The sequence below is a fragment of the Nilaparvata lugens genome, chromosome 3 (assembly GCF_014356525.2).
Source record: "Nilaparvata lugens isolate BPH chromosome 3, ASM1435652v1, whole genome shotgun sequence".
NCBI classification, from domain to species: Eukaryota; Metazoa; Arthropoda; class Insecta; order Hemiptera; family Delphacidae; genus Nilaparvata; species Nilaparvata lugens.
The window spans coordinates 6,294,518-6,322,361 of NC_052506.1; the positions used below are offsets into that span (position 1 = coordinate 6,294,518).

The following is a 27,844-nucleotide window of genomic DNA, read 5'->3' on the forward strand; positions in this document are numbered from 1 at the left end:
GACAAGTAGTCTATCTGATGTAACATGTGTTGAACACTTTTCAAAATTTGAACGCTTAGTTTTATGGGTAACATGCTGATTTGATTCTAATAACAGTATCCTAAAAGCTCGGTTTACACCAAAGTTATTAACTAGTAGTTCTGTGAACAGTTGACCTCGCGCTCAGTAAGTTACATTGACCTGTTGTTATGTTTTCTCAAAAATTAATACATAATTTATCAATTAAAAATCCTAAATAAACATAGAGCTTTCTGTCCTATATCGTACCGTGACGTGTCGTCCCGGAATGTGAGTGTGAGCGCTGTTATCAGGTCTGGCTGCAACTGTCTACAACGTTGATGGAAAGATACAATTTTCAAGATTTTCGATGTTTTTGAACGGGTAGTATTATAGTCAACTGTCTACTGTTAATGGAAACTGTTAATGGAAAGATACATTTTCAAGATGTTCGATGTTTTTGAACGGGGAGTATTAGTCCACTAGACAGCTGATTTATGATGAATAATTATTCTATAGTCTGATTTTTACTCTAATATTGACGTATGAAGGAGGCTACTTTTTCCTTTTATATTATCCTTGAAATGCAAAATTTCCGAAAAACCTTGTATATACGTCGACGCGTAATTAAAAAAGGAACATACCTGCCAAATTTCATGAAAATCTATTACCGCGTTTCACCGTAAATGCGCAACATATAAACATATAAACATTCAAACATTTAAACATTTGAACATTAAGAGAAATGCCAATCCATCGACTTGAATCTTAGACCTCACTTCGCTGGGTCAAAAATGTTAGAGATTAGGAAAAACTGACGGTTTCAATCTTGTAATCTTGCTTGATATGGAAATGAACTGATTATTATATTTCAGAATTTGAACGCTTATAATTGGTCTTAAGGGTAACATGATGATTTGATTCTAATAACAGTATCCTTATAAACATTAATCTACTGTTTTCTGGCAAGTCTGTATTTTACAATATTGTTTCGATGATTTTATTGTTACATGGATAAATTAATGTTATTATTCATAAGGGAAAATACAATTTATTCATATCAAAAAACAGTCATTATCAACATTTTTAATAGAACTATACATTTTCATCCATAGAATTTCCACAGAAAATGCAATGCGAAAAATCAATAGTAAGCTCACATGAATACTAATATCGCGGCACCGAGCTTCGCTCGTTATTTTTATTTATTAATAAACAGAACACAATCCTTTTAAAATGATTGTGTTCATATTTTTACAGTTGTCTGTAGGTCAGCTTATGAATTTCGGGGATGAGATAATTATTTTGATTTTCCACAGACCGAGTGCGTCTCACTCACTTTCTTATTATCTATCCACAGACGACGAAAGTCTCAGCTGTTTTTCCTAGGATGAATTATCCTTCTAATGTCGTTCAGCGAGTTTTCCCAGGGATGAGACCTAGTGCAATCGAATTTTTATATCATAAACCTACTATGTTCCAAATTTCGTGAAAATCGTTAGAGCCGTTTTCGAGATCCGTTAGACATAAATAACCAAATAAAAAATAAATATAAAAATACAGAAATTGCTCGCTTAATATAATAGGATAGAAGACAATATTTAATCAACAATCACTACCTATCAAAGTATCAAAAGAGTCTACAAAATTGTTTAAGAATAGGGAGCTATTTAAGAAACGTTTGAGAATAGTGTGTGATTATTAATTGTGAATAATATGTAAGCTAAGTTATACTAGAAAAGTAGGCATTTAATCGCTCTCATGGTCAACAGGTGAATTGTTATTTATCAGTATTTGTACTGAATATTAAGTTTCCAGCACAACTATTTCACAAAAATATTACTGTAAAACGAATAAGAATAATAGCAAAATGACCTAGATTTAAATTAACTAATTGAATGTTACTCCTCAGTCGATCTGAGTGAATAATTTCATCAGATATTAATAATTAAACCAGATACAAAAGCATCAAGAGTGGAAACAAAATTATTCTACTAGACACACAGGGAGGACGTGAGAGTAGATTCACACCGTTAAACTGACACTCAGAGAAACTGACAATTTACTTCTATAAAACTGTTCAATAAACTTCCTCTAGAGACATAGGCATCTAGAAATCAAAGAATTTAAAATATCTATCAAAGCCATTCTTCTACAGAAATGCCTCTATTCAGTTGAGGAATTCTTAGTAAGACTGAGGAGTAACATTCAAGTTAGTTAATTTAAATCTAGGTCATTTTGCTACTGTATTATTCTCATTTGTTTTACAGTACCTAATATTTTTGTGAATTAGTTGTGCTGGAAACTTAATATTCTGTACAAATAGTGATGTAATAGCCTTATAATACAATATTTGTCAAGTAGCACGCCTTCAATACTTACCTGTATGAGTGTTTTATGACTTTAGACATGTTGATTGGTGTAAATGTTTGTTTGACGATTGTTTAACATGTGAAAGTGTTTCTGACAATAAAAGTGATTTGATTTGATTTGAATAAAATACGGTACTATCTAAAAATCACAAAAATTAACCAATAATTTTACTTATAGCGTCTTCCATCTGTGAGTTTTATTATGACTGATTATAACATTTTTTTGTTTTCCAATTATTGTTTAAATCCTTCAATATTTCCGAGTTTTCAAACATTGCTCTAATTTGTTTGGCATGCTTCTGCTTCTGCTTCGGAATGCATATTAATTTTGTTTCATTTTCGTCATTGGAAATAATGAATACCAATAATATATTTTTCATACTATACTCACACTCTCTATTTTCCAGCCTTGTTTCGACCAAAAATAGATGGATAAGAAAGCAGCAGAAATGACAGCAAGAGGTCCGGCGCCCTCCATTCCAATCACTTCACTGCCGAACACTGCAATCAGGCAGCCTCCCAGCAACGTCAGGATACGGATTGGAACTACAAAAGGCTGCAACAGAATTTCAATTATATATTCACAAAATAAGCTGTATATTATTTTGTTGTGTAGGCTATCTGCCATACGCTAAATAATATTTATTTACATTTCATAATGATACACAAATCAAAATGATCAGAAAAGGACCTACAGGCCTAGCCCAAATAAGCTGTTCCTTTTCCGAATTTTGATAGAAGTATGTCTAAAACGTAGGGTACCGTATCCTATGCACCTATGACCAGGGATTTGAGCCCGCGTCCAGGCAGTGTTATAGGAGATTGAAGGTTGTAGTAACTCAGTCAACTCTTAATCACCCTGATCAACAAATAATGATGTTAGTAAGGAGTGAGAGGAGGATAAAAAGATGGACGGAGAGGGATGATGATTATGATAATAAAACATATAAATTTCCGTGAAACAATAAATTCTGAAGTTGCGTTTGACGTTACAAGTTTTTAAATGTTTTAAAACTGCATTTAGACGCTTATAATAATGGAAGAAATAAACATTATGTTTGCATTTAACAATAATATACTATAGAAGATTAATATAGCTCCATAATAAATTATACTCATTAGAATATTATTACTTTTAGAAATAGTTAGAAGGAAGAGTGATAGAATTGCAAATGAGGAATTATACAAATTCTTATCAGAACATTATAAGTATTGTTTGTACACTTAAGCCCCACACACACATCAATTTTTGTTCGTACTGTATTTCGCCGTCTTTATAAATTCTATTAGATTTAACAGATGATTTCAAACAGATTATGTTTGTCAAGCTCCGTTTAATCTGATAGAATTCATAAGGACGGCAAAATATCGTACGAACAAAAATCGATGTGTGTGCGGGGCTTAATAGTAAATAATTTGTTTCAAGCGGATCTTATATTATTCTCACAAAAGTAGAGTAAGAATTCTCAAAAAAATAAATTTTAATTATAAAATAGAATTATAGTACCCTTTTTTGAAATTAATAGAATAATAGATTAAAAATACAAATTATAACAACACTAGTTTCAGTGATCCACACCATCTTCAGGCTTAAAAAAATAAATTTCAAATAAACGTTTTACTAATAGTTACATTAAACTTATATAATTTAGAAGTTTTTCAGTTTATCAGATTGATAGTTTGACACCTTGTGAGACCGGACTAAATACAATGTATTCCAGGTACCTTGCCTAATATTATACAAACAGTTCAACATCACATGACCTATTCCCGTTATAAGTTCAAATAATTTATGGTCAATCATATAATAGAATGTGAAACATATCACACAAAAGCATAAGCATCTAGTCCTATCTTATGAATTTTTATACGTGAAGCTGGTCATTTATGAAAATATAACACCACTTACATCTTCTTTTTCAGGAATATATTTCGAGAAGAATCCCCAAGTGATGCCAAATCCAAGACCAACGGCAATGGAGAGGGGTCCTATTGCGATGTCATGAGCCAGAGAATCTTGAAAATAAGATAATAATTTTGTAATGAAACTCAACAAGCACATTGAAACTAGGTGGGTAGTTATAGTGTATCTTCAATACAATACATAGTGGATTTCCATCCTTTCAATCTTCAAGGAACTTTAAAATTTTTCAATAAAAAGTTATAATTTACAATAATTTTAATAAAGCTTTAATAGCTCATAGTAGGCAATTCACTAATTGATATCAATATAAATCTTTTTGTGTAGTTGAGAAGTTGATATCGTGGTAATTATACATATTAAATACAAATACTAAGACATTAGAGATCCCAGGTTCAAACCCTCTCATTACCAAAAGCTTTTTAACCAGATCACTCCCGTGTTATCGGATGGGCACGTTAAACAGTTGGTCCCGGCTGAAGTATGACAGTCGTAAGGCCCATTGACGGCTTAAATTATATTCAGGCAGTGGGACCTTCCCGCAAGGCACCAACAAAAGCCATACGAATTTACTTTTTACTAAGATATTGTCAAAAACCACAGATTTATTGATACTTAGAAAGACCGGTTTCGGTTGTTACACCATTGTCAATCTCTGATAAACTAAAAAAAATTCTAGTAAGTTTTTTAGTTTATCAGAGATTGACAATAGTGTAACAACCGAAACCGGTCTTTATAAGTATCAATGAACCTGTTGTTTTTGACAATTTCTTAGTATTTTTATTTAACAATATAAATCTCAGTACCCTTTTAATTTATTATGTTACAACATTTGTGATTAATGTCCGAAACATATTGTGACAAAATAATTTAAAAGGATACTGAGATTTATATTTTTATTTATAATTGATATCAAATATTTTCTTAATTAATTATATTTCCACATTGTTAAAAAACAATCTGGCAACGTTGCGGAGCTAGGAAAAGATAACACTATCTACTTTGTCGAATGATAGACAAGGATAGAAACAGCACCAATGTTGATCAAATACTGCCTTTATAACATGGACCTCACTATAGTAGGATGCCGTTGTATGATTCTATTATGATGCTCGTATCCCAACATTGCTTGAGAACGATTTGACAACGTTGTGAAGCTACAAACGGATAACACTATCTGCTTTGTCAAATGATAGACAACCTCAGCAATGTTGATCAATACTGCCATTAATGTGGCATTAAATACCGATTGATTCAAAAACGAAACTTTACAACTTTGAAAATTCATATAAATCTTATTAAGCAAGGTACAGAGCTGGTTTTGGTGTTCTTTTAATAGAGAACACTCCAAGTTTTGACTCGCGTAGTCCGCTAGTGCCTGGTCGCGTCGCACAAACGCTAGCGGCAGTTACGTCAAAGATGGCTGCCCTCACTGGACCCGAGCGTGCTAGCTGTCTGCTTTGGTTTGAAAAACGGCATAGTGTACCTTGATATGTTGCAAACATTATTGATACCACAGATCGATGAGGATGACCGAGAACGAAATGTTTTCTTTATGCAAGATGGCGCACCACCACACTATCTGACTGACGTCCGGGATTTTCTTAATTACCGCTTTCCAAATCAGTGGATTGGCCGTAATGCGCCAATTGCATGGCCCCCTCGTTCCCCAGACTAACTCAGCTGGATTTTTTCTTGTGGAGTTTCATAAAAGATATGTATGTACCTCCTTTGCCAGCCACTCTACCTGAACTTAGAGCAAGGATTTGCGCTGCTGTTGAGCAAGTTACACCTGAAATGCTAGTGCGAGTCTGCGAAGAAATCGACTATCGATGGGGATGTCTGCAGGATAACCAACGGAAGTCACATAGAAAATCTTTAGTTTGAGGTAAAAAAAAACTGGAAGTGTTTTTCTTTAAAACAACACCAAAACCAGCTCTGTACTTGTTTAATAAGATTTATATGAATTTTCAAAGTTGTAAAGTCCTGCTTTTTGAATCACCCGGTATAACGTGGGGGGACCTCACACTAGTAGTGTATCATATTGTATGATAATGCTTAAGGTTGAATAACTCACTAGCAGAGAAAATGATGCCATAGATGATTCCATAGGCAGTGACCGAGGCAGCATCATCTATGCCAGATATGGCGATAACCAGGGTGGGAATTCCTTTGGTGACGCCATACCCTTTATTTCTTAGACGCAGTAGGCATGGAACAACAACCGCTGGGGCGACTGCTGATACAATTGAACTGAAAACACAAAAAATCAAATGGCAGTAAAGTAAAGTAAATTAATTGGTTCTTTGAAAGGAACAGGTACCTAGACGAACAGATTAATTATCTAGTATAATGATAGTGAAGCATAACTAATGTATAATATATCATGTAGGCACAATAAGTATGTAGCTACTGTAATGGTGGAAAGAAAAATTATATGTAATGGTTTTGGTGGTTGTAATGATAAAATCAAAGGTGAACAGTTTAATATACTAGTAGTTCTGTGAACAGTAGACCTCACGCAGTATTCTCATCCACAAGTACCTGATTGAAACTGTTGAGAATTGTCCCAACGTGGGCTGGTCTACCTTACATTTAAAATAATCAAATTTACTGGTTCAAAGAAATAAATATCTAACAGATATGCATTTTATTATCTAACAAACCAGATTTCTGATTAGAATAAACTTTAATAAGGGATACTCGCTTTGCTGATCCGTGGTCGTTCAGGTTTTTGAATAACAAAATTATGATAAAAATCATGTGTCTGAAAATGTACAATAAAACTAATATCTAAACGTTACATTTGATTGTCCCTTGGCCTGTCCCCTAAGGTCCAGATAAAACCACTCCCAACGTTAAATAAATAAAAAAACTTCTATAAGCTGATTGAATCAAAACACTACCTTACCCTGCAAAATCCAAATCTTGAAAATACATTTATGCAGGTTTAACTGACCGAACTGAGACAGCTTTTACCCTAATTGAATTCTCAAGACAGAATCCTTCAGGTAAGCAGTGCCTTAACTCAATCAGGTGAAGCCAAGATTCAACTGTTTCAAAGGAAAATTGATAAAAGCAACTCGGCCTTTTGAAAGGATCAACATTGACTTCAAAGGACCCCTGCCATCATCAACTAGAAACAAGTACATCCTCACTATTGTGGATGAATATTCGAGATTTCCCTTTGCCTATCCCTGTCGAGACATGTCATCAGAAACAGTAATTCAAAATCTCAATGACTTATTCACCACATACGGCTATCCTTCATACATACACACTGATAGAGGGACCAGTTTTCTATCAAAAGATGTCAAAGATTACTTAATGTCCAAGGGTGTAGCTACCAGCTCCACAACACCTTACAACCCTCAAGGTAATGGACAGGTGGAACGCTACAATGGAATAATTTGGAAGACAATCCGTTTAGCCCTACGGTCCAGGAACATGGATACTTCTCACTGGGAAAAGGTACTCTTAGAATCACTAAGCAAACTGATACTTCACAAAAACGGTTTAAAGAATATGGGCCTCGAAAGAAAAAATTCAAAATCTATTTATGTGAAAACCATGCAGACCTTGACTGTAAAAGGTTTTCCTTTGACTGCAAAGGCTTGACTGTTGAAGGTTTTCCTAGCACATGGATATCCATATAGTTGGAAAAACCCTTCAATTTCCCATCCTTTTTTTGCACCACTTTCTTTTTATTTTATTGTTTACTGTGTATTGTTGTTATTGTTTGCATGTATTCTTTTTTTTAATCTCTGTATTAAACTTGTATGTGTGTGTAAAAGAAATAAATTGGAATTGGAATTGAAAAAATTTACTCATAGACCAAAAGTCAACTTACTTTTGTTTGTATAGCATGGAGCTCAAAATCATAACATTGCCTTCACGAAACGTGATAAAATACACGTTTCATCTTTACACATTGGAGATCTACTCGCTTTATCAATTATATCTAATAATTAAATCCACCAGCTGGAAGGCCAAAAACTAGATGGTGGGACCAGGTCCGGAAATATATGAGGTGGATGGGCGTAAAAGAGGAGGACGCGGCTGACCGAAATTTTTGAAGAGGCTTAGTTGAAGAGGCTAAGTACTGACTGGGGTACAAGTGGCCACCACAGTGAGTAATTAAATCCACGATTAGATTTCCAACTCACAAAATAATATTTCAATAAAATTGAATGGATTTTGATGTCATGTATGACACTACTGAGTTTTGGAATCAAATTAATATAGGCTCTGTTAAAGTGTTAGGGACACTTTTTGTTTTAACAGAGTTATTAATCATTCATTCATCATGGAAAACAACATCAAATAATATACGATTGAAAATGATAGAATCAATAAATTCTGAACACAAGAATGTATCATTAAATTACAATTATAATTATGCATTTATCAATGAATTACACTTGCACATCAATAATGTAAGAGTGTGAGAATTGACTGATGAATTTAAGATCCATATCCAATTACTCCAAGATTTGCCTATTTGAATTATTTATTGGAATGAATTACACTTGCACATCCATAATGTAAGAGTGTGAGAATTGACTGATGAATTTAAGATCCATATCCAATTACTCTAAGATTTGCTTATTTAAATTATTTATTGGAATTATAGTTTTAAATTCAATTATTTGTCATATGAGAATATTAAATTCATCTATTTCACTATCCATAACGAACTGCAAGTTGATAATAAATTCGTTTTGAACTATTTTGACGACACTACAGTCTGATTTTAGTCTAATTTTAGAATGCAGTGCCGTCAAAACAGTTCAAAACGAATATTAAATCAATGAATGGCTGAAAAGTGATAGCATTAAAGATTCCATACAATCATATTATGAGAAATCTAATGTACCCTATGGAGAAAAACTTGAACACTTTGAAAGTTTTTTGAAAATTCTGAAAAGCAAAAATTTCAGCTACCAATAGGTTTAGATATTTTCATTTGATTAATTCTAGGATAGAGTGCCGTACTACCGTGCATTCAAACAATGTCATCCAACAAAGAAGGATCTGAGAAGAATGAGATCATTTAATTTTTGATGAATACATCCAAGAAATCGATCACAATATCAATCACTAAGCTCCGATTGTTAATAAAAATATGATTAATTCAAACTTGATACAGAGATATTGTGGAATTCCCGCATATTAGGATGGAATGAGTTCCATGTAATTTATTCAAGCCAAACTTAAGTTTCAATGCACTTGAAGGCATCGTCATTATTTCAAAATTACAGTATGATGATGATGATAATGATGATGATGATGATAATAATGATGATGAAGATGATGATGATGATGTTGCCTACCACTGATGAAGATGCCTTAAAAATAAAGTATGCACAACATCTTCCATTTCACCTTAAGCTATGATAAGTTTTAAAATATCAAATATAACTGCAATGATCGTTTGTGAACCAAGCAAAGTAATAAATTTATTCTCATCATTAATTTGTATGACTTTATTGTCAGTACCTACCTAAGGCTTTCAATTGTATGGCTGAAATTCAAAGCTTCTTTAAATTCCATTGATCATCAACAAGTAAAAACAAGTAAGTTTTATCATAGAGAAACAATAGCATAAGTACCTAGATATCTGATCAATTCATCACCAATAAGTCGAGTAAAAAGCTGGTAAGAGATATAAATGAGTGGTTGGCTTCGAATGACATAATATTTGAATAGTAACTGCCAAAGCCAAGCAAATTTTCTCTTATTCTCTCCAATATTCATCTTGAGAAACAAAACTTAATTCTATTAGGTCTCCCTCTGCCTTCTCCCCTATCCTTTCTTACTCCCCCTTTTCCTTCTTACCCTTTCTTCTTGGTTCTTAGTTTCTTTTTAAGTTTAGTAAGTTTCTTTTCAAATTTAGTGATTTTCCTTCCAGTTTTTTTATTGTTTCCTTTCACTGAATTAATTTATTTCATCTTTTTTCTTCTGAAAATTCAAAATATCTAGATTTTTCAAACACTCGGCCTCTGCGCACAGGTTTTTTTAACCTTGCGGGGACCTTCCTTATTTTTATTGTATTATTTAGTTCAATACTGTGTATTATTATTATAATGTATTTCTAATTTCCAAGCTTTTATCTTTTGTTATTATTATTGAGGATAAATAAACGATTTTTGATTTGATTTGATATCCCATGGTATAAGGCGTTTATGTCGCAACTTTTACTGTTATCTCAAGCCGATACTTCATGTAGATCTTTCCCGTAAAGCTGTGTGACACTACTACTATAGACTACTATACTAGACTACTATAGTAGTCTCTCATATTGTGCCTTTCATATACTCTCACCCCAACAAAACAGTAGAATTCGACAATAATCAACAGTAATCGGCTTGAGATAACAGTAAAAGTTGCGACATAAACGCCCTATACCATGGGATATCTACTTACGCTATTGTTTCTCTATGGTTTTATTGAAAAACTGTTCAATTCTCATGAAAATTGATAATGAGAACTTACGATAGAAGAATAGCCCATAGCCATGGCAGTTGCAGAATATAATTGGAGAGAACAGCGAGCAATACAAACTCAACTGCCCAAGGAATGAGACCCATCCTCAGCACAGTGAAGCACAGAGTTTTCATTGCTTTTGGTTCCAAGTCAAGACCCGCGCGAATTAGGATCATAACAAGAGCAACCTTTCTGAAACAAAACAATATTTCAGATTCAATATACAGGATCAACTACTTTAGTATTTTGTTTTTGGTAGAATAATAATTCAATACTCAGTTATCTTTCCAGGGCTTCTGAAATATATTGGAACACAGTAGTTAAAAGCTATCAAAAAAGTACCCTTTCTATTCTATCAAACCAAACAACTTATTGTTCTTAAGGCTGTGCAAAGGCTAAAAACAAATTTTCTATTGGTGATATTTTTCTGGTGCCAATTTACCAAAATATAACTCAACAAAAAGTTATTTTTGGTCATTTTTAGTAAATTGAATAACTTTATCAAAAATTGATATTTCCAGAAAATTTTAATTTAACTGCTAGATCAACAATACCATGGAGAATCAATCCTTCAAATCTCATGGATTTATCTCTTACCGAATTTGAAATGTTCTGTCCCAACAATTTAAACTTTAGGCGCTCATATCTCAAAAAGTAATGATCGGAAAAAATGTTTTCCTGAGAAAACTTTCTCATCTTGATACCTTGATGATATACAAATCGAAGAACTTTGAAAAATATCACCAGTGGAAAGTTTATTTTTAGCCTTTGCACAGCCTTAAGTTCTGTAGTTATTCACTTCACAGAATTTTCAGTACTTAATTATTTCCACAAAGTAGATTTTGAAGTCTTAGGGCCGTTTGCACAGTATGGATTGCTAAACTCGATCAACTTAATCGAGTTTAAGTTAATCTGAAAGTGTAAACTTGAATCGGTTTTCTCAGTGCATTTACTAATCCAGTTTAAGTTAAACTAGTTTAGCGTCAAATTGGTAATAGAATGTCATCGTTTATAATATCATAAGGCTGATTTTTACAGGAAATTTGTTATTTTTTGTTTACAAACCATCAGTAAATAGAGGTTTTGTAGCTACTATTTCCTTGTTCAAAATCCACAGAGCTGTAAGCTGTATGGTAATAAAAGTGAAAAGCAATCAAGAAATTATTCAAAAAATGCTATATTACTATTAGATACAAACTCATATTTAGTCGGCACCAAAAAATATATTTTAGAATGTAAGATAAAAAAGTTATTCTGTAACGCTTAAATCTACTATGATCTTCCTCGTTTATTACAAATCTCTCGAAAGCAAAAATATCTCAGTTATGTGTTATTAAAAACATGTTTTCTGATTGAAGACCACTGATGAAAATTGTCTTATTTTCTTCAAGTGACTTATTTAATCAAATACTAAATTGACACTTGCTTTACTCAAGCAAAACCGTTAAAAAATTCTCTATCATCCCAGAAATTTAAATGATTCGTTTTTTGCCCAATTTTTCTCAGTTCCAGAATTTCTTTGCAGTCATCTCTATCAATCGCATTAAAAACTTCTATCAATTCCTGTCAATTCTATCAATAATGATTCACTATAACCGAAATAATATTATTATCGTCTACAGAAGCATTAAAAACAACCGTCGAAAAATAATTTACTATCAGCTGTTTCCCCATGAAATCTTTACAGATGTCAAGTTAATCCAAATTATTTGGTTTAAACCTCCTGCTTTGGAGGTTTAAACTTTTTCAAAGTTTAAACTCAATACAGAGTTTAAACTGATACTGTGCAAACGGAGTTTTAGTTTAAACCAAAAAAATCCAGATTTGGTTTAAGCTTTAGCTTAAACTTACACTGTGCAAACGGCCCTTATAGTTATTAATTTTGTTTACCTGCAGATGCCGACCAACTCGACATAGTGGCCCTCGACATGGATGAGGCCGAGGTTCTGATACACGATGCCGACTAGCAGCATGCCGACCAGCGCGGGGAGGTTGAGCATTCGGAACAGGACGCCCCCAAAGTGCGCCAGAATGGAGACGGCGGCTATGTCGAACAGCTGACCGCCCGGGGCGGCGTCGCTGCCGAGGATGGAGTAGATGACGCCCCAGGCGAGCAGGCCGGTGGCGAACAGGCTGACGACCCGGGGCGACGTGACGGTAGGTGGGACAAAACGGGTAGGGGCACACCGATTGCCAGTAGGACGGTTCCCAACCTCGCCCGCTCTCCTTCTGTCGGCATTTCGTGCAGAGTAGGTACCACCACGAGCTGAAAACCAAAATCAATTTCAAGTTTATTTCCACAAAGTACAAATATTTCAACAATACATCACAATTACAATCAACGCAAATAAACAATGTATTCTTCACTAAAAAATGTTAAATTATACATTAATGGTATTAATAGTGTCAATGGTTCTAAAATAAATAATAAATAAATAAATATGATTTCACTGCCGTTAAATACTTGGAGAACAATAGGCAAAGTCAAATATCGAATACATTACGACAAAAGATAAAATGAAGTTTTACAACAACGTACTGTACACACAAAATTACATTACTGAGTCTTAAAAATAATGCAGTAAGTAAACTGTAAGTCAATCAGATTTTTCGAATACATTAATACAATTCATGTGAATACACATAACATATTCCTAACAGCATAACTTGAGCCTTTTGAACAATACATAAATACAAATACAAAACCTCTCAACTCTAAGCAACAAATATTTCATTCTCAAAGAACTCTTCAACACTATAAAAAGGATTTATCACAAGCCAATTCAATAGTCTCGTATTAAATTTCTTTTCTGTCTCTAATATTAAATCTGTAGGTGATTTATTGTAAATTTTTATACCAAATGTATCATAACTTTTGGCTGTTTTGGATAACCTGTGATAGGTTATATCAATTTTATGATCAATTCTTTTCTTAAATAGTAAAAGTTCTAATGTATTATCAAACTTAATGGATTCTTTATTCATTGATACAATAAGTACATTATCAAAATGATAGGGAGAGGAAAAATAAGGTATGGTAACCTTGTGCTATTCTTCTCCCAAATTAAGATATCACATAGTCCGAAATAGAGGTTAAAGCTGCGTTTACACCAAAGTTATTAGCAAAATATTAATAAATTAATCCTTATAGGTTCAATTAGATTGAACATAACTTTTCATACACATGATGAACATGTGTGTTTGTTAAGTTCCGTTCAATCTAATAGAAGAATTGAGTTATTAACATTTTGTTAATAACTATGGTGTAAACGCAGCTTTTGTGTTGTAGTTCTTCAATTCACATAATTTTCAGTCCTCAAGTATTTTCACAAAGTAGATTTTCAAATTTAGATGCTTCAAAACTAAACATAGAATACATATTTTACATATTTAACATTTAATTTCGATGAATTACCGAAAAACAAACTTAATTCTAAAAGCTGAGGATTTAGTTTTCAAGATTGAGGATTATTTCATAATTTTAGAAAAAGAATGTATATACCCAAAAAAACTAAAACCACTACATCAATTACAGAAAAAATTAGATAAATTACAATTACAATAGTTATAGTTACATAATTTATTTAACACACCTGAAAGCACAAACTTGGTGGAAATCTGTTGGCATCAGTGATTATAAATTGAAAAATAATTAAAAATATAGGTATAAATATATTCAAATAATTTGTTTGTATGGGAAGAGATGTGTTATTTCTCCACAATTGAAAGAATAAGGCCCGGTTACACTAAAGCCGGTAGAATTTTAATCGTGATTATAATTTTACGAGAACCAATCAGAGAAGCATTTTTTCGAAAAAGCCCAATCGCATAAAAGCCTATCATATATAATCGTGATTAATTAATTTCACAAGAACCAATCAGAGAAGCCTTAGTTTCAAAAAAGGCTTCTCTGGTTCTCGTGAAATTAATCACCATTAAAATTTAATCGGCTTTCATGCAATCGGGTTTTTTCTCTCTGATTGATCTGAAGGCTTCTCTGATTGTTTCTCAATAAATTAATCTCGATTAAAATTAAACCGGCTTTTGTGCAATCGGCACAAATTTTGATATTGATATATTATCAATACCCACTACCGTATATAATTATGTTGAGAAATAATTTAAATTACTGAACTCTTCAGCTGAACTCTTCGTCTTCAGTTCAGCTGAAGATGTCACCGGGCTTGTCATGAAACCTTTTGTAATTTGAACTATTTTTTAACAAATATAGCGGTACAAGCAACAAGTTTTTGACCACAGGTAATAATTGGTTTGTTTTGTTTTTGAAATGAATAACATAGTTGTAAAAGATGAGAAAGTCTACAAAATCCTCTAAAAAGCAGTTATAAGCTTCTAAGGGCCTAATTACACACAGTCAAAAAATAAGCCTATAGCTAACAGTATTTATAGCCCAGACAATGAAGACAAAAATATTCTCATCTATATTGTCCAACTTCAACATACATTTTTATGACGTCAAAATACTATAAATAAGAATTAAATGATATAACTTGGCAATACAGTACAGTCCAATATATTATGGTACGTCAGAGAAACCTCTATATTTGCGTTATGGATATTAATATAAGATAACCCAGAGAGTACAGTCCAATATATTGTGGTACGTCAGAGAAACCTCTATATTTGCGTTATGGATATTAATATAAGATAACCCAGAGATTGAGAGAACAGAATTCAAATGAACAAACGACAAACAACAAACACGGTAAGAAAGAAAAAACTATAAGAATTTTTTAGTGAGAAATATTTTACATAATTCAACTCACTTCTCAGCGTCTGGTTCATCATCCTCCATTGTTACACCTGAGTATTTCCTCCCATTGTCCGCAGCATGATTTTGTAGACCATCTAGAAAACGAATTAAGAAGGGGTAATAAATATCTATAACAATAATATAATAATTATTGGTGTGAAAGAAATGCAAAAAAGAAAAAGCTTCAGATGATGCCATGTAGTCAATTTCACTATAGAACTCTACATAGTTACTATCTTGGTATCGTACAACAAATTTCGATTCTACAATATTATTACACCTGAAAAATGTTTGCTTTCGATTCTAGTATTACAATTATTACACCTGAAAAAGGTTTGCACACAGAAAACAATGCTGATAGGAAAAAGCTGCAAACACAATGAAGTTGATAAGCGCGGTGCGCTTTTGTCAATAAACTCCTCGGTTGCAATTCATTGGAAATCAGAGAAATTAATTATTATTATTATTATGTAATATTCATTAATGTATACAAATGTTATAATATTCATTAATAAGTGTAATGGTACCCAACTTTTAAAATTACCATTCGCGTTCAAGTTAAAATAAAGTTTTATGGGAAATTTACCATTGTTGATTGCACCATAACTGAGTTAACTGATTATGATAGATCTATATTAGACTCAGTGAGTGCAGAATGTAAAAATGTATAGAATTTACATTCTATACTCACTGATTAGACTATATTAAGAATAATCAACAATACAACAATAAAATATACAAAAATAGCCTCATAAATATCAAAACAAAATAACTTACTAATAGTAGTACTCGAAATTATTCTTAATGTTCTTGGTATGTTGGACAATTTGAGTAATAATTGTGATATTTCTTATTGTGTTTGGTATAACTTTATGTTTTTATTGGTCACATTTATGGATTATTACTGTATCAAGACATAGGCAACATCGAATTATTGATGTTTGTATTTGCAGAAATATATGTGACACTGTTATACACATTTAATGTAAACAATATAATTATTATTGTTGAATAATAGAATCTTGAATTGAAAATGCTTAAGTTTATAGATTATGGCTGTATCAAGACATAGGCAACATCGGATTATTGATGTTTGTATTTGCAGAAATATATGTGACACTGTTATACACATTTTATGTAAACAGTATAATTATTATTGTTGAATAATAAAATCTTGAATTGAAAATGCTTGAGCTCAAGAGGACAAAATAACAATAGCTACTCAGACACTTCAGAACTGGAGTACTTTTCTCAATAACCAACACTCAATTCAGATCACTTTATTATTCAATATTTATTTCAATGTCGAATCACTACAAGATTTAATACAATAGAGGCATATTTGAGGATTAGCAGACGGATTTCAACCACTTCAGATCAGCAAAATTGTGCAAATTTCATTGTGATCAGTAGAGTTGACTGAACAGACACTCTTCACTATGGAAAATTTGGGGATTAAGTTGTAACGAATTGATTGATTTAGTTGTTGGGAGATAATGAGGAGAATTTGTTTTCACCAGAATTAGTTTTTGAAAATTTTGGGACAAAAAACATGTCAAGCTTCTAGAATCAGCAATCTTTGATAAGAGTTTGTAAAGTTAACTTAGAAGTTTGTAAGTAAAGCAATCTTTTAGAAAAGTTTCTAGAATCAGCAATCTTTTTGATAAGAGTATAGTAGTCTTGAAAGTTAATTCGGATTGAATTAACTAGAGCGCTATTGTAAAGAATAGAAGACATCAGAGCTGAAAAATGCTCACTTTCTGATAAAAACGATGGATTCACTATATTTGGCTCCGTTTTAGTCAGTTCACAATCATCAGCAGCTGCATCAACAATCAATTGAAATATAGGTTCAGCTTTCTCCATTCTTCAAAATTATTGTTCCAATTGTTCAAATCTGTAGAGCATTATTGTACATGGGAAATACTTGAATATGAGTTACAGAAATGAATGCAGGGCCCGGTCTACAATAATGAGCACAGTGGGTGAATAAATTTCAAGGGTGCAAAAATCAGTCTGAGTAAATTTTTCATGTTTTCTTTAGGTGTCACCGTGTCATATTGAAAACAAGCGTTCTTCAAGTAGAACAAAACAATAGAACAAGATTACAGAAATGAAAGATTATCTTGAATAGAAAAAACTATAGCCTATATCAGGTCTTACAACAATAAATGAATTATACATTTATATATATTAATAATATATTTTAAATTAATAAGATAATTCAATGGATCTAAGAAAAAGTGATAAACGTTGTAAAAGATTGCCCAGGGCATAACACATAGTAGAACGGGCCCTGAATAAATAAATAGATTAAGACAATACACTATTTATCACTTCTGATTTATATTAATAATTCTATTTCGTAGAGTGTGAATAGTGAAGATGCGATTATATTTCTCTAAAAAGAAATCAGTACTACCTAACTTATTTTGTTTAATTCTATTATCAATTCAAATGTAGTTCACGTTATTTAATTTGCACTTGAAAGTGGTACTAATAAGTCGAAATCCTATTATATTAAGCGAGCAATTTCTGTATTTTTATATATTAATATCTGGTTATTTATGTTCAACGGATCTCGACTAGTGAGACTAGTTTAAACATTTAAACTCAAATCAAATCAAACCATTTTTATTTACCAAAAACAAATCCTATTATATTAAGCGAGCAATTCCTGTATATTTATATATGGTTATTTATCTGGTTATTCATATTTATTTATATCTGGATATTTATGTTCAACGGATCTCAAAAACGGGTCTAACGATTTTCACGAAATTTGGAACATGGTAGGTTTATGATTTAAAAATTCGATTGTACCAGGTCTCATCCTTGGGAAAACTCACTGAACGACATTAAAAATGATAATTTATCCTTGGCTGAAACAGCTGTAGGTAGTAAAAAAGTGAGTGAGCGAGTGAGTATGTGAAAAATCAAAATATCGCATACCCGAAATTCATAAGATGACATATAGCCAGCTGTGAAATATAAACACGATCATTTTAGAGAATTGTGTTCTGTTTATCAATAAATAAAAATAACGAGCGAAACTCGATGCCTCGATATTATCATGTAAACTGATATATTAAACATAAAAAAGGGTAGGCCTACTTGAGGCTGCGTTTACACCAAAGTTAGTAACAAAATGTTATTAACTTAATGCTTATAGATTCTATTAGATTAAACATATCTTATCATACACATGAAGAACATATGTGTTTGTCAAGTTCCGTTCAATCTAATAGAATCTATAAGGATTAAGTTAGTAACATTTTGTTAATAACTCTGATGTAAACCCAGCTTAAGGAATTTCATTTCATTCTGATGTAAAACGCTGTATATGTTGCAATGACAGATAAAAGAAGTTCTATCTACATTTCCATATATCTGTTGTATACATTTATTCTATAATCTGTTATAATGTGGATACAGTTTCATTTATCCATAATGGCATTATTATCAGCCCCTATGATGAGGTTGATTCTTTATTCTTTATTCTTTTTTTAGAATGAATCACAGATTGGGAGAGGAGAACTGAGAATACCTTGTACTATTTCTCTCTCTCCAAAATTTAAGTAACATTAAAAGTCCAAATGAGGTTACATCTTCTGGATTTCTACAAAATTTTCAGTCCAAAACTATTTATACAAATCATTCTTTTGAATTTATAATGTTCCAAATACCAGAATAATAATTCATGACACTCAGTTATTTTTAAAATAGATATTAATATTTTAAAATTATTCAATAGTTACAATAAGTTTTTAATAGTTTAAGAAATGTTATAATTCATTCCAATAATATTATTTCTCATTCAATTATAAGGTGGACTGGGAATTATATTATTGATATGTCTAGTACACAGTAAAGTCTTGACCCTATTTCAAATATTCTGACATCTACCTTAATTAATTTTCCTTTTACTTTTCCTACTTCAACTACCTAAAAACTTTTTCTTCTATCATTTTGAATGATATGAGCTTGTGCTGATAAATGAATGAATTGATGCTTGCATATTTATATAGTGGGGTACAACTCATATGACAATGCAGAGCTGAAAAATTTTTAAATTAGATTCAACACTATTGGGGGATTTATCATTTCTGGTAGTGAGATTTCTATCGTTAGAGGAATAATTAAAAAAATATGTTCCTTGCCCAAAGCTTAACCGCATACTGTATTGTTGGATCTGGGCTGTTATTAAGATGCTTATATTTAGTAAGATGTATCCTCATGATCCCATTGGCCTATCCACATTCGAAGTGAAGTACAATAAGTTTCAACTTAGAAAAAAACAATGCACATGATTGGAAATATCACATAAGTACTATCCAATGTTATGAATATTCAATTTTATTTCAAGGAGAATCTCATTTATTAACTTATAAAAAACATATTTAGTTTTTTATAACTGGTTCCTCTCTCATTTCATAAATTTCCATTTATTGATGATATATTCTTATTGCAAAGGACGCAGGATGTATTACTGAATTTATATTAGGTTTGGATTGATTTGGTTCAATATATGAAAAATTTCACTGTCCTACTTAAATTGATTCACTACAATCGAAAAAAACGTGCATAAGAATTTTAAATGAATAATAGAAAAGTGTGTTAGGCTGTTTTTAACTCACTGATTCTTTTTTTTAAATCTATTATATAAAATCGAAATGGCACTCACTCACTCACTGACTGATTCACTGACTCACTCACTCGCAGAACTAAAAATCTACCGGACCAAAAACGTTGAAATTTGGTAGGTATGTTCAGTTGGCCCTTTAGAGGCGCACTAAGAACGGATTTGAAAAAAAATCCAGAGATACGCCCAAAATCTGCGTTTTTCCAGCGTTTTTGCTTTTTCTCAGATTTATCGAGAACAAATGAACAGAAAATGTTCAAATTCAGTACAGAAGATCAGCTAGGGTGTAATAATGTTGTTTTAGAAGGAATTTGAAATAACGCCAGAGATACGCCAAAAATTTGCGTTTTTTTGCTTTTTCTCAGATTTATCGAGAGCAAATGAACAGAAAATGTTCAAATTTACTACAGAAGCTCAGCTGGGGTGTAAAAATTTTGTGTTAGAAGGAATTTGAAATAACGCCAAAGATACACCTAAAATTAGCGTTTTTTCAGTTATTTCATTAAGTAATAGACAGGAAATTTCCAAATTTGGTACAGAGGTTTAGCTAGGGTCTAAAAATTTTGTGATTAGGTGACTTAAATATTTCATCAAAGATACGCCCAAAATCAGCGTTTTTCTCAGCTTTTCTGCGTTTTCTCAGTACTTTGACTTTCTGATGGAATGAAGCATGCTCAAATGAAAAATGCAGGCGTGCGAAGCGAGCCCGCTGATCTCATTTTTGGACGATACAGGGGACAGAGCCCCCTGGCTAGACGGATATGGCGAGCGAAGCGATCCTGACGGCTAGTGCTTGATAATATATTATTGTTATTGCAAAGGACGCAGGATGTATTATTGAATTTATATTAGGTTTAGATTGATATGGTTCAATATATGAAAAATTTCACTCTTCTACTTAAATCGATCCAACACAATCGAAATAAAGTGCATAAGGATAATTTGAAATGAATAATATAGAAGTGTGTTAGTTTGTTTTCAACTTATAGCCTACTGATTCTTTTTTATAAATAATTACATGTAACTTATAACTTTACAAAACTTATTTGCAAATCTCAAACTCACTTCACTTTATCAAAACTTACATTTCGCAACGCCTCATAATTATGGTATTCCAGTGTAATTATTCAGCTAAATAAGTTCTCAAGTTTTCAACTTTGAGTTTGAAGGCTTGATTGAAAACTCAGAATAGTTTACTTGTCCTGCATCTATTGAAGTGTGTATTAGTAAAGCCATAATTTCAAAATAATTCATCTTCATATTGAGGTCCACCTTATAATGGCAGAGGCTAGAAATAAGTAAGAGAACAGTGCTGACGATTCTCTGCCTTGCCACTGCCTTTTGTTGATGATAGCTAATACCGGTATATCTGATGTAATACCAACTACTGTTCAGTTCTGTTTAAAATAATCAATTATATTCTATTCGTTAAGAAAAATTTTGGGTATTGGCTTTTATGTGTGTATCGTGTGTACACGATATCTCAACTCCCAATTAACGGATTGACTTGAAATTTGGGACTTGAGGTCCTTACAATATAAGGATCCGACACGAACAATTTCGATCAAATGCAATTCAAGATGACGGCTGAAATGGAGAAAATGTTGTCAATAACAGGAATTTTCGCGATTTTCTCCAAAACGGCTCCAACGATTTTGATCAAATTTGTAGTACCTAGAATAGCTATTGATAAGCTATATCAACTGCCACAAGTCCCAAATCTGTAAAAATTTCAGGAGCTCTGCCCCATCTATGCAAAGTTTGATTTTTGATTCCCAATTATCAGGCTTCAGATACAATATAAACAAAAATTTCAAGTGGAAAAGATTGAACATGAAAATCCCTACAATTAATGTTCAGTAATATTTTCACATAAAATTGAAAACAAGCTCGAAATTCGAGAAAATGTGGTTATTCAATTGCAAACTGTTGATTCTATTGAATCATTCACTAGGAAGAGATAGCAGACCTCATGTGTCTCCAGCGTTATTACCCTGTCACCAGCTGGCTCAGATCTTTGAATAGATCTGGCTGCAGATACAATTTAAACAAAAAATCTCAAGTGGAAAAGATTGATCATGAAAATCTCTACAATAATTAATGTTTAGTAATATTTTCACATATAATTGAAAATAAGCTTGAAATTCGAGAAAATGTGATTATTCAATTGCAAAATGTTGATTCTATTGAATCATTCACTATGAAGAGATAGCAGACCTCGTGTGTCTCCAGCGTTATTGTTCTGTCACCAGCTGGCTCAGATATTTGAATAGAAGACTTGAGATGCAGTGAACACTAGCGTCAGGTGATTAATTTTCGGCAAGGGAAGTTGTGTGAGTTCGCCACACCAGATTTTTCAAATTGAAATAAAATTCACACTCACCACCAGCGTAAGACCCCCGCATCCTTCCTGCGGCCAACCGGAGGCGGTTCGCCGTTTCGTGCTGAGTGGAGGTGGTGGACACCTTCCTCTGGTGCTCGAGGTCGGTCTGAACCGCCTCCGACGAGATGCTCACGTGACGGTGATGACCGCCCTCGTCCGGCTGGAAACCTTGGTTCACCTCGCCACCATTGGTCGGTCTGTCATGGTCCAGGTGACCGTGGTACAGTTTATCGTGGTCCAAAATACCATGGTTTGGTTTATCGTGGTCCGAGAGACCGTGGTTTAATTTGTCGTGGTCCGAGATACCATGACTCGGTTTGTCGTGGTTTAGTTTGTCGTGGTCTGAGAGACCGAAGTTTGGTGTCGGGGGAGGAGGAGGTGTTGGTACAGTAGACGAAACTTCAGGTTCTTTTTTCTCGGCCTCGGCTTGGTCCATTGCTGTGAACACAGAGAATATGATCTATATTAATTTTGTAATTCAATATAATGCCAATGACATTATTTGTTGATGAATGAAGATCTTTTGTTAATAAATTAATGAATGTTAACTTCCAGTAAAATGATGATGCAGTGGATGCAGTAGTAAAATTATGGTGGAAGGTTATGGTACAGAAAGGAAACAGGGAGGAAAACCTGAGAAATGAATAATCATTAAATAATGTATCATGTATTTTATTTTAGAGGAACTTGATCAACGGTTCTTCAATATACAAGCTTCAGTATATTTTTCAATTACAGTATAGTAGGACAAGGAAAGTTATAATTTGTCATAGTTGTATTGGTGGTGTTTATACAGAGTATCCGAAAAGTAAAGTGCCAAACTTCGGGAATAGGTTCTAAGGGTCAAAACAAAGAGAAAATGTGGAATAAATTTTTTCCTAAAACGCTTCGTTTACGAGATATACACCATATTTCTAACAGAATAATTTTCATCTTCAAAGTTTTCCAAACGATCGCTATAGAAATCGGTAAGATATACGCCAAATCTATAGATATACGCCATATTTTTAACAAGACCATTTTTATCTTCCAAGTTTTCCAACCTGTAGCTATATAAATTGGTAGGTATGTTCAAATAAGAGAGATGAGCTGTAGAAAAAATATTCAACTTCGTCCAAATCGAAAATTCAAAATAGCGGCCATTTCAATCTTTCAATCCAAAATTGCGGGAGAACGGTGATAGATAGAGAAATTTACGAGGAACAAATTTTTTCAAGAAATTTTATTTACAATCAGTCAAGACCAAAAAAATGAGAATTGGAAAAAGCATAACATAGATACAATGAAATGTGTGTTACGAGGCAGCAAAACATCAATTCATTGTAAATAGCAAGGAAGCCTACCAGTCTCTATCAACATCAAAATTATGATTTTTTTCTATCCAAACACAAAAAAATCATAATTTGATGCTAATAAAGACTGGTAGGCTTCCTTTCTATTTACAATAAATTGATGTTTTGACTGATCGTAAATAAAATTTCCTGAAACAATTTGATCTTCGTAAATTTCTCTATCACCGTTCTCCCGCAATTTTGGATTGAAAGTTTCAAATGGCAGCCATTTTGAATTTTTTATTGGACAAAGTTGAATATTTTTTCTACAGTTAATCCCTCTTATTTGAACATACCTACCGATTTATATAGCGATCGGTTGAAAAACTTTGAAGAATGATTTTGTTAAAAATATGGCGTATATCTCGTAAACGAAGCGTTTTAGGAAAAAAATTATTCCACATTTTCTCTTTGTTTTGGCCCTTAGAACCTATTCCCGAAGTTTGGCACTTTACTTTTGGGACACTCTGTATGTATTGATAAAAAATGGGAAATGGGTAGGATTTCATAGAAAAAACCATCTGCCTTTCAGGAAAGGAATCTTAATATCTATTTCCAACAAGAAGCTCATTCCAAATCACAATATGTTTTTACAACAAGACTGTTCTGATTATTGTTTGAAAAGAATGACCAGCACTATATTTTTCTCATTCAAACACAACTTCATTCATAATTCATGGTACGGTAACAATTTTCTCATTGAATTGAGTAATGTAGTACCATCATTCATTCTTCTAGAGTTCTATCCACGAAATTGATATTGACCAACCAGACTGTAATATGAACTGAACCTACGTTCGGTGATATCATAGGGCCGAAGTAGAACTAATTATTAGTTCACTTGAGAAGAAATTGAACGATCTCTCAACCCACTTCGTTCTCACTCACTCTGGAAGACATGTCAATTGCGGTCTCACTCACTCTGGAAGACATGTCAATTGCGGTCTCACTCAATCTGGAAGACATGTCAATTGCGGTCTCACTCACTCTGGAAGACACAGGCTACCGAGTAGTAATTTACGGGGCTCGAAAAGTTTGAATGAACGTAATTTCGATGTTTGTTCCTCCCAAATATCATTCTTAGGACCTTGTTAAGAAATAATTACTACGAATTTCAAGAGCAATATTTTCTCTCAACTCCAACTTAATTGAGTTGTCTTGATACTTTGAGATAATCGTTGTTGTACTAGTACGGTGTAATCAAAACAACTTAACACATTCTTTCTCTCTCTCACACTCTCTAGACCTCTGTCAAGTGAGTCACTACTTTTGACAAAACATACTGTAATTAGATCTAATATCTTCTCTTACTGTTTCATCTACAGTGTATTACGGTACTTAATGTAGTGAGAATGTCTTATTGCCGAAATTCAAATGATAGATTGATTGAAGGGCTATCAACCAAAATTTCTAATAGACAAAATGAATGTTCCTCAATTTACCAACTAATAATTGCAAAGACAGAAATCTTTTAAGTGATACTTTCGTGGATCAATGTTATATTTGCTACCGGGAAAAACTTAAAATCGCTTTCAAATACGGTGCATCGAGTATTTTTGGCATGTAATGATTTGATACATTCGGAATGTTGTTGTAGTCTAATTTGTGATATTGATCGGGTTGATCCTTATACAACTATAAGATCAATAATAGGTGAGAATAATAGGATTTTTTATGTTTATCTGAATAATAATCGGCTAGATGTGAGTCGGACCAGGTTAAAGCCGAATCCTTGTTTGTAAGAAGAAGAAGATGAAGAAGACTATAAGATCATCTCACCTATACTGAGGTCCACGTTATAATGATCAACTTTGGTTTTGCTATCCTTGTCTATCATTCGACAAAGCCGGTAGTACTATTCTTTTCTAGGTCCACAACGATGACAATTATGTTTTTAACAGTGTAGAAATATAATCAATCAATGTAGAGAATCGGCATTGTTATTCTTGAGGATAATTCAGCTATTCAGTAAAGTACCTAGCCTACTGTATATTACAACAAATTGACATCACTACTTGGTACTATTGTTTCACTTGGAAATTGGCTCTTGAAGAGTTGAAACTAGTTGTGTTGTGATATAATAGAAGGGTACTTGATACTATTGTGTTCCAATATTTTCAGTACCCTAGCCCTAAAAATTTAAGTAAAACGATAATGTATTATTATGCAGAGGTAAATTGGAGAGATAGATCCATGAACACTATATAAGTGGACTATTATCTGTTGTCAGTTATTTATTTTTGAAACAAAATAAGAAAACTATTTCTGTTCCAAATAACTATTATGTATAACTAGTAGTTCTGTGAACAGTAGACCTCACACTGTATTCTCATCCACAAGTACCTGATTGAAACTATAGACCTTATTATGTAAATACAGCAATAGACTGGCTTCCCCACACATCTGTGTAATCACTTGTCAGCTGATTTATGATGAATAATTCTATAGTCTGAATTTTACTCTAATATTGGCGTATAAAGGAGGATCCATTTTCCTTTTATATTATCCTTGAAATGCAAAATTTCCAAAAACCTTGTATATACGTCGACGCGCAATAAAAAAAGGAACATACCTGTCAAATTCCATGAAAATCTATTACCGCGTTTCGCCGTAAATGCGCAACATATAAATATATAAACATAATAATATGTATTATAAACATTTAAACATTAAGAGAAATGCCAAACCGTCGACTTGAATCTTAGACCTCACTTCGTTCGGTCAATTATTATGCAGAGGTAAATTGGAGAGATAGATCCATGATCCATGAATACTATATAAGTGGACTATTCATCTGCTATTAGTTATTTATTTTTGAAACACATAAGAAACTATTTCTGTTCCAAACCATTATTATGTTCAATAAGTATACTGGAACAAGTCATTATTCCCATGAACCCATCAAAAATAATTATTCAATTACATTAAACTTTTGCTAAATTAGAAAACTAAGCATACCGGTATACGTATTATTATCCAAGTCATTTTTTCCATAAAACTACCAAGTAAGAAATTCAATTCAATTTTCGCTAAAAAATGAGGAAGCTTTAACTGATAGTTTACACTGTTGTTTCAGCTAACTATTCTAATTATTATTATCATTGGCGTGGCGTGTTGAGTAGTTTGGGGATTCTACAATAATTTCCATTGACAGTCGTAAATCAAACAAATTGACACGATTCCGATTAATTAAAGCGTGAACTAGTTGCACTGTCCTTATTCCTCCTAATGCGTTTGACTCTTTCATCACTGTTTAACCTCCCAAATATTCAGCTGCGTTGTCTGTTAATAGCCGATTCACAAGTGACTTGACGAAAAAACTACTAATTAAAAACCAATCAAGCTCTAAGTAAATCTATAATATCGGGGACCGAGTTTCGCTCTGGAGTACAAAAGCATTCAAAAATTATCACGAAAGAAGAAATTATAATAACATTCATAAAGAAATGTTCCATCTAATAACAGTGAATTGAGATTAGTTCCCAGAGGAATGCAAAAAATTCCCTCACAAGGGCCCAGTTGCCCAAAAGCCGGTTAAATTTTAATCCTGATTAACTTCACGTGAACCAAATCAGAGAAGACCATTTCAAAAAGATGGATCTACTGGAATTAATCAGGATTGAAAATAGCCCGGCTTTTTTGCAACCGGCACTAAGTACACGATTGAATGCTCACAAAAGTTCAACAGCTGCGAGTCATAATTTTGACACAGTCCCATACACATGAACTCGCTCACTCACTTCCATTACCAACAGACGACGAAATAATTATTGTCATCTGTTTTTCCAAGGATGAATAATAATTATCCTTTTAATGTCCTTTAGTGTGTTTTCCCAGGGATGAGACCTAGTGCAATCGAATCTTTATATTATAAACCTACTATGTTCTGAATTTCGTGAGAATCGTTAGAGCCGTTTTCGAGATCCGGTGTAATACAA

At 32.8% G+C, this 27,844-nt stretch overlaps 1 protein-coding gene across 1 annotated transcript in view; it reads right to left on the reverse strand.

Annotated features, from left to right (window-relative positions):
• LOC111045739 (sodium/hydrogen exchanger 9B1) overlaps nt 1-27,844 on the reverse strand; it is a 96,447-nt gene that overhangs the window by 11,890 nt on the left and 56,713 nt on the right. The window contains 8 exon segments of the mRNA XM_039422703.1: nt 2,761-2,925; nt 4,279-4,385; nt 6,368-6,543; nt 10,786-10,968; nt 12,667-12,920; nt 12,922-13,042; nt 15,564-15,645; nt 22,576-23,013. Coding sequence (XP_039278637.1) covers nt 2,761-2,925; nt 4,279-4,385; nt 6,368-6,543; nt 10,786-10,968; nt 12,667-12,920; nt 12,922-13,042; nt 15,564-15,645; nt 22,576-23,011 — 1,524 coding nt within the window. The 5' untranslated portion in view covers nt 23,012-23,013.